Source organism: Hemitrygon akajei, chromosome 12, assembly GCF_048418815.1.
Source record: "Hemitrygon akajei chromosome 12, sHemAka1.3, whole genome shotgun sequence".
Classification (NCBI taxonomy): domain Eukaryota; kingdom Metazoa; phylum Chordata; class Chondrichthyes; order Myliobatiformes; family Dasyatidae; genus Hemitrygon; species Hemitrygon akajei.
The window spans coordinates 64,888,038-64,900,187 of NC_133135.1; the positions used below are offsets into that span (position 1 = coordinate 64,888,038).

The 12,150-nt window shown below is 38.7% G+C and overlaps 1 protein-coding gene across 4 annotated transcripts in view; it reads right to left on the reverse strand.

The window, feature by feature from the left end:
• swt1 (SWT1 RNA endoribonuclease homolog) overlaps window positions 1–12,150 on the reverse strand; it is a 189,394-nt gene that overhangs the window by 165,866 nt on the left and 11,378 nt on the right. For all 4 annotated transcript variants that reach the window (XM_073063300.1, XM_073063297.1, XM_073063298.1 and 1 more), the window contains one exon: window positions 4,799–4,898. In XM_073063300.1, coding sequence (XP_072919401.1) covers window positions 4,799–4,879 — 81 coding nt within the window. In that variant the 5' untranslated portion in view covers window positions 4,880–4,898. The remainder of the gene's footprint in view (window positions 1–4,798; window positions 4,899–12,150) is intronic.

Sequence of the window (12,150 nt, forward strand, 5' to 3'; positions counted from 1 at the left end):
CAAATTGCTTACCTAAGCTACCAGCATTTGCCTGCACTTACTGAAACTTTTCTAACCATTAATCTGTCTAAACATTGTAATTATACACAACTCTACCACTTTGTCCTGCAGTTCTTTCCATGTAGCACCATGCACTGTGTTAAAATGTTGCCCTTCACATCCCTTTATGTCTTTGGCTTCTAGTTTTAGACTCCCAAATCCAGGGTTTGTGACCACTTATCTTATCTATGCCCCTTATGATTCTACCGTAAAAAGCTCTGTCACCCCTCAGCTTCCAACATTCTGGGGAGGCGGGGAGGGGGGGGGGGGGGGGGGAGTCCAAGCCCATCAAGTCTCTCCTTATAACTTAAACCTTCCAATCCAGTAATATCCTTGAGAAACACACACACACACACACAAAATGCTGGAGGAACTCAACAGACCAGGCAGCATCTATGGAAAAAGGCCAAAACATAGAGAGTTTACTCTTTTCCATAGATGCTGCCTGGCTTGCTGAGTTCCTTCTGCATTTTGTGTGTGTTACTTGGATTTCCAGCAGCTGCAGATTTTCTCTTGTTTGTGAATATCCATGAGAATCCTTTCTGCAACTTTTCCAGCCCAAGTACATTCTTCCAATGACTGGGTGCCTGTAACTCTAATATTCCATGTGGGATCTCAACCACATCTTCTACTGCTGTAATAAGACATCTCAACTCCTGCACTTAGTGCCCTGTTCATACACGCCAATTGTCTTCTTCTTTATCCTGTCTACCTATGTCGAACCCTTAAATCTCTGTTCCACAATACTCCCCAGGGTCTTGTCATTTACTATGCAAGTCCCACCCTGATTTAAATTCCAAAAGTGCAACAATTCACACTTAAAGGTTAAATTCCATCTGTTATTCCTTGGTCCATTTCCTCATTTGATACAGAATGAAATTTGCTCTCAGAGAGTTTATATGAAAAATAATTGAATCAAAATTTACTTTAAATATTACTTGTTTCTTGACACAATACTTGCGGCAAAAAAGCAGCATGCCAAGCATCTGACTTCTCAAACAAGAGAACACTGCAGAAACCTAGATTAATGCGGGTAAAATAATGAATGGATAAAAATAATTAGGAAAATAATTAGGATAATAATAATTCAGAGGTTTAGTGACTTTAAAAATAGAAAAGTTGATACTCTGTTAAGGAAAAACAAGCAGCAAGCCTTTTTCAGTTCTTCCTGTCTAAAAAGATGGTCAGTAAAATCACTGATTAAAAAGAAAGAAAATGGTAATCATAGGTCAATCAGCCTAACCTTGGTGTGAACACAATATGGGGGGGGGGGGGGGGGGGGGAAACTCCTTCAATAACAGTGTTCATCTCCAGCTAAAAGGGCATGACTAACAAAGGAGAATCAACAGAGATATATAAATACAAGTTTGTGAAAGAATTACAACTGAACTCCTTGAAGCTGTAATAACAAAGGCATTTTTTTGCAGGAGTGTAGGCTGCCACACCTCTGCAACAAAGGGAGGTGGATACAATGATATTCCAAGGGACTGTCTTTATGGTCAGGGTGAAAATGAGAGCCGCACATCCGGTCTGGGTATTCTGCTGCCAGGAGATAACCTCTCTATGATCGAGGCCAAAGAGGTGGTGGGGGAAGAGGATGGCTCCTTGTAGTTGATGTAAAACACCAATGCAAGACAGAGGCAGAGGGAACTGCATAAACCCCAGAGATTTGCAGCAACCTCTCCTCTGCAGTTAAGGAGAGTGAATGTGAGAAAGAGGTGAAGAACAGACAAGCTGGGCTCTTTGCCTCTGAATCCTCCAAGATCACCTTCTGATCCAGGATCTGCTTTGTGGAGCAACACAAGACATGCTCACGCTTCTTCCAAAAGGTCCACAGGAAGAGTATGGCTCAGTAACAATCTTACAGTCAGATATATTAAGGATCTGTACATCTGAAGTTTACTAATATATATCAAATAAACTGAGTTGGATACATTTGACATACAAAGGGCCATGAAAATTCTCTCTTGCTTTTTTAGATTGGAGATTATGTAATCACTAGTGTGCCACAAGAGAGATAGATAGAAATATACAGGGTACTTCAGACTTTTGTACAGTACTGTAGTAATTTGATGTGACAGCCTGTGTGACAGCAAGATCACAGACAGCACAGCCTCCCAGAACTTCCTTCTCTTGATCAGAGGTGCTAGGCAACCACAAAAGAGAGAGTCTGGATCAGCCACTGACCTTGGAGGAGCTAACTGGCTCCATTCATTCCCTTGGCATGAATAAAACTCCCAGAAGTGACAGCTTACCAGTAGAGTTCTACTAGACTCTGCTGGACCAAATGGGCAATGTATAATGCAATGTTTCTGGCTGGCAGCTTGTCAGTTTCCATGAGAAAATAAATCATCAAAAAGCAGAAAGGAGAGATGGAAGACATCAGGAATTGGAGACCCATTTTTACCTTGAACGTGTAATTAAAAAAAATCCTGTCCAAGACCATAGCCGATTAGGACAAGTCAGTTCTGGGACAGGTGATCAACCCAGACCAAACCCATGCAGTACCAGGGAGGAAAACTTCTGACAGCCTCATGCTACTCAGGGATACTACTGTCTAAGTGCAGGACAGAGGGGTGCATGCCTGCCTAATCAGCTTTCCACAGGATATCACGTGTACATAATGGCTGTGCTCTCCAAAAACACAAAAGTCAAAATCTCCCTGTACATGGACGATGCTGCGGTCAGTTCACAGATTGATCAGCATCTGTGACCAGTTCAAGTTAGCATCAAGAGCCAGAGTCAAAGGCAGGACAACCAAAGTCATACTGTTCAGTAGCCGGCCCGATCGATCCAATGTCAAGCCTGACTGTCTGTAGGTGCTGCGGACTGGTTCGGAATAGCTAAGGCGAGTAACAGGAATTGGCTGGAGTGGATTGGTGAGGGATGCATTGAAGCAATGCTAAGATTGTGGGGAAGAACCACAGTATAAGCTGCTTCTGCTACTGCACATTGAGGGGCTAAGTTGAGTGGGGGAAACCTCCTTGAACAAAGGGTGCATCAGCTCCGTGGGAAGTTCACATGAATGTCAATGGTGCTATCTTTGTCTGTACCTTTTCTCTTTAAAGTTTATATTATCAAATGTACTGACCATGAATGTAAAGATTTTATCATTTTACACCGTTTCTTTCTTTGTATACAGTGGATTCTGGTTAATTGGAGCAGCCGCTTATTTGGGATAACTCTTAAAGAACAGAAACGAAACTAGATAATAGCCAGAATTTCTTTTGTTTATTTTGGAGGAGAAGTAAGGGTTAAGGAGAAAAGGCAGGTAAGGTGGAGATGAGTCCATGGCCAGATCAGCCATGAACTTATTGAATGGTGGAACAGCTGGACTACTCCTGCTCCTATTTCTTATGTTCTTATGTAGAAGATAGTTTCTAACTAGCATCAGAATCATGCACTACACCATGCCTAGAGTTTTTAAACAGCATCAGTTCCGTGCACCAGCGTTAAAAAAGCAGCTTTTTTTAAAATCACTGATAATTCGTGAGAAATAAGCAGCAAGACAATTCAGAACTGTTTTGATCACTGAAGTTTCAAGCATTCAGGCTTGGAGATGCCAGAAACAGCTGGGAGTGAAAATGAAATGATTTCACTACTTCACAAAAGAAAAAAATCTGCACATGCTGGAAATCCAAGCAACACACACAAAATGCTGCAGGAATTCAGCAGATCAGGCAACATCTATGGAAAAGAGTACAGTTGATGTTTCGGGCCAAGACTCTTCAGCAGCCTGAAACGTCAACTACAGTCTTGTCTATAGATGCTGCCTGGCCTGCTGATTTCACTACTTCAACAAGTTAGGAAATAAGAATTAAGGTATCGACATCATCTTGCATGTTACAATGGAAATGAAGATTTGGAGGATAACATTGATAACGTTGATAACATTGTATGAAGGCAATTCATTATCTACACTAGGTGCCTGTGCTGATTTTATTAGTTTACAGTCAATCAAAAGTACGCAGCAGTGGACAGGTCACTAGATGAATTGAATTCCTCTGTAAATAACAATTAGGAATTGATACAGTTTTATAGTACCATAATAGCATTGATAGTGCTGTAATTTGTTCTGTATTTCATTTAAATACATACTATGTTACTCAGTTAAATGGTAGTTTGTCAATTTTATACCTTTTTCAAGAAACTTTGGCTAATTGAGGCAGCCGTTTAGTTGGATCAAAATGTACTTGTCCTAATGTGTCCCAATTAACCTGAATCCACTGCATTTATTTTCATGATTAAAGTCTATTTTGAAATATTAAAAAGTAAAAAGAATTATGTCTTTTAACCTTCACACCAACTATTGATGCATTTCAAAACAAATTTCTTTTTATCCAAGATAATTTTAAATGTAAAAAAAATTACACAAGTTTTATTTCTTAAAATCAAAATTATTGAAATATCATGTTACCTGCATAAGGCAAAGTAGTTATTAAAACTACAACAACACTTGAAAATGAAGACAAATAGAATGTGATCAATTCCATTTAATGCATCAAGCAGAAAGAATTGCTAGAACTGATTTGCTGACATTTGTAGGATCACAATTCTGAAAGTTACTAGTTGAAGTTTAAAGAACACACAAAACATTAGGGCCTAAGAAGATATAAGTACCACATTTTTGTTTTAAATTTGGTACAAATGCATTCAGTTAAAGAAAATGAAAATTTTGATTAGAAGGGAACACGGAATGCACGAAGATGCCATGATGACATTTGAACCAAAACAAAATAGAAGTAAAAAGTCTCCTTACAGAATAGTCGGGGGTGTGCCTTCGTGACTTTGATTGAGATTTATCCTTCTCTCCCTTGTGCTTTGAATGTTTTCTTGACATCTTTATTTCACCTGAGAATCTTAAAAAGGAAAAAGTACCAAATTATTATTAGAATGAAAGGTATGCTCAAGATTCATGCCTCTTGTTTAAATTGGTAAATTGGTTTATTATTGTCACTTGTAACAGGGTACAGTGAAAACCTTGTCTTGTATTCTGTTTATAACAGATCAATTCAATACAGTAGTATTTTGAGGAAGTAAAAGGTAAAACAATAACAGCAGAGGATAAAGTATTACTGTTACAGAGAAAATGTAGCACAGGCCGATAATAAGATACAAAGTCATAACACGCTAGATTATGAAATCAAGACTTCATCATATACTAGGGGACTGTTCAATAGTCTCATAAGAGCAAGATACATGCTGTCTTTGAGCTCTCATAAGTCTATTCTTCAGCTCATCACTTATGCATTCTGGATACTATACAAGAAATCCAGTTTATCAGTTGCACCTGAGAATAGACAACACTGCTTTCGACAATGCAAATTGGTTTATTATTGTCACATGTACTAAGGTACAGTGAAAAACTTGTACTATCTCAGTGTATGGTTGTAATGAATAATATGCAAGACAAGATAACATGATAACAATGCTGAATTAAATGTTACAGAGCAATTGCAGTGCAGGGAGAAATAGGGTGCAAACCCATAGTGTAGTAGATTTGGGAGATAAAGAGTTCATCATATACTAGGACTCTGACTTATAACAGCAGAGCAGATACTATCCTTGAACTCTCTCAAGTTTATTCTTCAGCTCCAATCAGATTATCTTCGGACTCTCTAGAGCCCGGACTGATCCTCGCTTCCTCAACCTTAAGCAAGCTTCTTTCTTCCTCTTGACTAGGTGCTCCACTTCTCTTGTCAACTATGACTCCTCCACCATACCATCCTTTCCCCACTCAATAGGACAAAAACATATGCAAGTATTCCCCAAACAAACTCCACATTTCCTTGAGTACATCCCATTCCTAATTTATGCTCACAAGTTCCTACCAAATAGCTTTATACTTCTCTCTCCCTCAATTACTTTCCCATACCATCGGCTCCTATCCCACTCCAAGGCTATTGTATAAGTTGTGGTTGTGATCACTGTCTCTGTCCTTGCTCTTTCAGAGACAAAGGAACGTAATTGAAAGAATATATGAGCTGAAAATGCACAGACTCTTGCACTGCTACTTTGAGACCAACAAAAGCTTTAAAAAACAGCACCCCATCTTCTGTCTGAGCAAGTAGCAGCCTTCTGGACTTAATAATGAATTCTACAACTTCAGGTAAATTGATTTGTGTCTGCATCAGTAATTCATCTGTGATGCAGCTTTCCTTGTTTGCAGTTTTACCCTGCCCTTTTATCCCCTTCTCCTCTGGTTGTAGCAGACATGCCCAGTAAACCTGCTCTGCATTTCTTTCTTTTAGTTCTGATGAAGCGTTTTAACTGGAACTACTGTTTCTTATCCTGAAGATGCAGCCTGACCTGCTGAGTATTCCCAGAATGTCACGATTTTATGTTATCTCTGTTTTCTTCTAGCTATCTGCCCAGTATTTCCAACAACTGCACTGCTCTTCATTTCATGGTTCCAGTATTTTCCTCCTTCTCCTCTTCTTTATTGTACTTGTTCTGCTGAGACCTCCCATAGACAGATCAGCTATGATTAACTGGCCTTTGGCACCCTGTCTTGGGCTCGTTTTCTCACTTTTTTCTATTTTAGTAAAAGGTTATTGACCTGAAACATTAACTCTGTTCTCCCCACTGATGCTGCTTAAGCTAATCAGTGAGTAAAAACAGAAATACCAGAAAACCATTATGATTTATAGATTCTAATTTCTTAAATAGCTTGCTCATCAAGATTAGTATAGTGGTTAAGACAAACAACAGTCTCCTAAAGCATCAATGCATTTTCAAATTACCCGGTAACTAATTCTGTTTTCTAAATTGTTGTTCAGCATCCTTGCCTTACAATCTTAAATGTTGCAGAGATAACCACAACAAGCCCTTCAAGTGGGGTATTATTCTTGGCTGCTAAAAAAAAATAAATCATGGATTTGAAAATAACAATTACTGTAGTTGCATATACAAGATTTTTAAAAAAGGAGGATTCAGAGTCATTGGCAATTAATACATGGCACACATTTCTCTGTCTCATTTGGAGGATATACTGCCTTATAGTGCATTTCAGACAATATACTACCAAGTCTATTAGTTCCTGTTATTCTTTTATAGTCACTGACATAGGTTTTAATAATGTTGAGTACATACTTTACACAAACAGCAGCTCGAAGATCAAATGTTGTCTGAAATATATATATATTTCCAGAGTCCTAATATATATACCTGAAATATAACCACTATGTACTAGCTATTTACTACACTATGTAATCACTACTATGTACTGAATATTACTATGTATTATCTTACTAGACACATTTTGCTATGTATTGTTTTACTAGATACCTTGTATTCTCTTAGCTACATACTGTGGCAGTTAAAGAACACCTGTTTAGCTAGCAGCACTAATTAGCTGAAATGTACTCCATGTATTATACTCAGCCTTTGTTTATTAAGAGATAACGGTGGCAGACAGGATGGTACAAGCAGAAAATGTAATGTGAGGGAGGTTAAGGAGGCTGACTGAGAAACAACCTTGGCCAGGAATGAGGCCCAAGATGTGAACTGTAAAGAAATACTGGTGGCGCACAGAGAGCTAGGCAAGAGCGATTGATTAGATAATGTATAGATGATATGCAACTAAAAATTGATTGGGTATGCTAATAAAACCGAAATGTAACTGAGATAAGAAATTACTATAAAGAATGCTGTACACCGGAGCTCGGTGGGCTTTCGGTGACAAGTTCATTGATTGCCTCAGCCTTTGTTTGCAAATAAAGGTTTAAACTTCTCGAAGAATTGTCTGCGTCTCCTGGTCATTTCAAGTAACCACAACACACTCAGCTCTCACCTTTGCCCCAAGTAGCAGTGACCACACCGCTGGTTCATCGCTTCAACAGGCAAACTAAACCAGATGAGGGAAACTGGCAGGCCTCATACCTCTGTGAGATAGGGACATGCCTGTTAGAGCATGTGAAGTCAGCTCCAGCAGACTGGGTAGATGACACCTACAGTAAGAGCCAATGGCCAGGAAGGCAGTTCTGCAATGCTCAGAATGAAGGGCATGACAAGGCACAGAAGACATCATGGTCATTAGTGCAACCAAGGAAAACCCCAATTTATGACTCTTGTTCACACCACTGGACCCCAGACTTGAGGTTAAGAGAGTGGAACTGCCCTAGTGCAATGGTTTTTCCACTTTAAAAACTCTACTGCACAGATCTCCTATCTTCGTCAGACATGGCAGATAACCACTATTCTGACATTTCTTTAATTCAAATTAAAAGCTTATAATTTAAATCAATGTAGGATAATTAAAAACATACTTATAATCATTAAACTAAACTCAATTAATTGATATGTTCCCAATAAAATTTCAATAATCTGACATTCAAAGCTTTAGAAGTACCAGACAAACAGACTGTTGGATATTATTCCTATGAGCACATCAGTAAATCTTCAATTCACTTTTCTAAAAAAAATGTTTCACAGAGGTGTTATATTTTGAAACCTACCAGACAGTGAAAGGACTGGAAAGAGTGGACATGGAAGGAGAGAGCAGTATCTGAGGGCACAGCATTAAAATCCCTTTAATACAGAGATGAGGAAGAAATGAGGGTGCTGAATCTGTGGAATTTGTTGCCACAGAGAACTGTGGCAGTCAAACCACTGAATGTATAAGGTAGAGATTGATAGATTTTTCCTTGGTAAGGGGGTTAAGGGTTAAAGGGAGAAGGTGGAAGAACAGGGTTTAAAAAAAAATCAGTCAGCCATGATTGAATAGTGAAGCAGACTTGATGGGCCAAATATCCTAATCCCAAGGGACCACAGGGAAAACCAGGCTCCGGAAATGTTAAAGAGAGCACCGTGAAAACAGATCCCAGATGGAGTGCAGGGAAACAGGGCCCAGGTAAGGCTTGTGATCATGAGGCACTTACGAAACATAGCATGGTGAGACAAATGCTAAATGATCTGAATTTCTGAAGAGCTGTACACCAAATTATCAGAGTCCCTTAACAGCACTACCGAATATTTATCCTTCTCCCATGAAGCTGTTCTTCCCCATTCAAATGAAAGGAGGTACTGTTCACTGACCTAAATGCTGGGGTATGCAACTACAGAAGACCACAGCTCACATCATTAGTCATATGGGATGCTGCTTCACACCACTGAATTACTTTGCTACTCCTCTTGGATCTTGTGTGCTTTTAGTTTTTATTAAACCAAGCGGGATTCTCTCAGAATGGTTATCAAGGCACAAAACCACATCTAACTATTCCAAAACAAAATATATCTCCCATATTTTTCAGTGGTAACAATGGTAAAAGTAGCAACGTTTACCAACATGCCACTGTAAAAGATAGCAATGTTGAATTTCTCTGTGCAGGCTTTAATCTTGCAACTGCTATTAGTGACTGATCACTCTTACTGTCCCACCCACATTCTCCAGCCCCAAACTCACACAGCAGCAGGCAGTACTGTTAAAGTACTCATTGCCCAATTTCAAAATCAATGTTTCAGCACACCAGCATTAACTTAGGATAATTATCCACCACTGAAGATCTTCACTTGTTACAAGATTTTACAGTCAATCCAAGTCATAGAAAGAACACGTTTTCCCACACATGAAGACTTCCATGGAGGCAATTTGTACTGAAAGGCTGAGACACCCTGCATAAAATTTTTAATGGTTTGTTAAATGTGAAAGGCTTTATATTTCAACATTTTCTTAATTTAAGTACCGGTACTTCTAAATTATCATTAGTCTTTTAATTGATAATGAAAATATACATTCCAATCCTTTTTGATATTTAAATAAGTTGTTTAGTCTGATGAAGAGTCTCAGTCTCAGCATCAACTGTACTCTTTTCCACAGATGCTGCCTGGTCTGCTGAGTCCCAACAACATTTTGTGTGCATTGCTTGGACTTCCAGCATCTGCACATTTTCTCTCATTTTTCAAGCTGTTTGGTCTTCTTGTATTTATTGGGAACAGTTTCATTTACAAAATCCTAAGAACTATTTAACATTGCTTAGCTCTTTAGGCCATCCAGACCAAATTAGAGGACACTTTTTCTTGTCATCTCATGGGTGGGCCTCAGTCTGCCCTCTCACAGACATTACCTTCACTACCACATTAAACTAATTAGCTCCAGGGAAAGAAATGGCAGAAACAAATCTCAGTAGATTTTCTGCAAGTTCTCACTTGCTGTCCATTTCAGCCGAACTTCCAAAACCATCTACACAAACCTCTGTGGGCATGCCAAAATTGAGCCAGCTGTTCTTCACGCAAATCAGGCAATAACCTGATGTATTCCTCCTGGCAAATTCATACTTTTCAGTCAACATTTACAATCAGGATGGAATAGTCCTGGGAGTGCTAAGCAAGTATACACAATTCCACAAAATCTCATGTTACAAAATCAAATAAGAGCACAGAAATCCACTTTTCCCACCTACTATTCTGTATCAACCATTAAGATGACATACCTCAATCTTGGAACACTATTTGAAAGTACAAAGTAAATTTTATTATCAAATTGCATAAGTGCCACCAGCTACATCCCTGAGATTCATTTTCCTGCAGACATACTAAGCAGATCTATAGAATAGTAACTATAACAGGATCAATGAAAGATCAACTTCTGTGCAACAAACTGTGCAAATGCAAATAAATAGCAATAAATAACGAGAACATGAAATAACAAGATAGAGTCCTTAAAGTGAGATCATCGGTTGTGGGAACACTCAATGGACGGGCAAGTGAGTGTAGTTATCCCCTTTTGTTCAAGAGCCTGATGGCTGTGATGCAGTAACTGTTCTTGAACCTGGTGGTATCAGTCGTGAAGCTCTTGTACCTTTTACCTGATGGTAGCAGTGAGAAAAAAGCATGGCCTGGGTGGTGGTGATCTCTGATGATAGATGTGTTTCATGTAGATGTCTCAATGGTTGGGAAGGCTTTACCCATGATGTTCTGGGTCAAATCCACTACCTTTTGTAGAATTTTCCATTCAAAGACATTGGTATCCACACCAGGCTGTGATGCAGCCAGTCAGTGCACTCTCCACTACACATCAATAGAAGTTTGTCAAAGTTTCACATGTCATGCTGAATCTCTGTAGACTCCTAAAGAAGCAAAGGTTCTACTGTGCTTTCTTTGCAATTGCACTTACGTGCTGGGTCCAAGACAGGTCCTCAAAATAGTGAAACTCAAGAATTTAAAGTTCCTATCTACCGCTGACCCTCTGATGAGGACTGGTTCACAGATCCCTGGTTTCACTCTCCTGAAGTCTACAATCTGCTCCTTGGTCTTCTTGACATTCAGTGAGGGGTTGTTGTTATGATACCACTCAGTCAAATTTTCATTCTCCTTCCTGTATGCCAACTCATCACTATCTTTGATTCTGGAAAAATCAAGAACATAAAAACTAAAATAATTTTGGAATTTTCACACAATCATAAGTGAGGAAGAAATTATATCCACGGAGGTAAGGAAAGCAAGCTGCCACTACAAGTGTAGAGTGGCAGTGAAGACTAATAATTAGATGGGCTGAAAAAGATAATTGTTTTGCAAATGAAGAAATATGCAGTGAGAAATTTAGTCCAGTGTCAATTTATATGATCAAAAACCAGCTGGTTCAGTCAAAAAATAAAGAAATCAGAAAAATGACTGAGTGAAAGTGGTCTGAATGTGTTACGGACTGAAGATACCTATTTATGTTTTTCAGTGTTTATCTGAGAAAATAGTTACCCCTCAAACAAGTTTAGATATTTGACAACCAATCTTTGGGAAAAGGACAGAGACTGAGTCAAAAGGCATCCCCGATAGCATACAGATAATCTGCAGAGTACATGAGAATGTGACCGTTGAAATTGTGGATGGCCATTTTTGATATGTATTTCATATGGACTGCAACAGAGTTAATGTAACTCACCAATTAAAATTCAGAGAGCAGGGGACTCTAGGTTACTAATCTGATATCAGTAATATGATATTTTCTAGAGTATATTATTAAAATTTTACTGGCAAAGCATTTGGGAAACAGTGACAGGATCATTCAAGACCACCAGGGATTTTTTTTAACAAACTGAGCAAAAATCTTAGATATATAAATATACATACACACTTATATACATATACACCTAAGGAACTATAGGTGGATAGGAACTA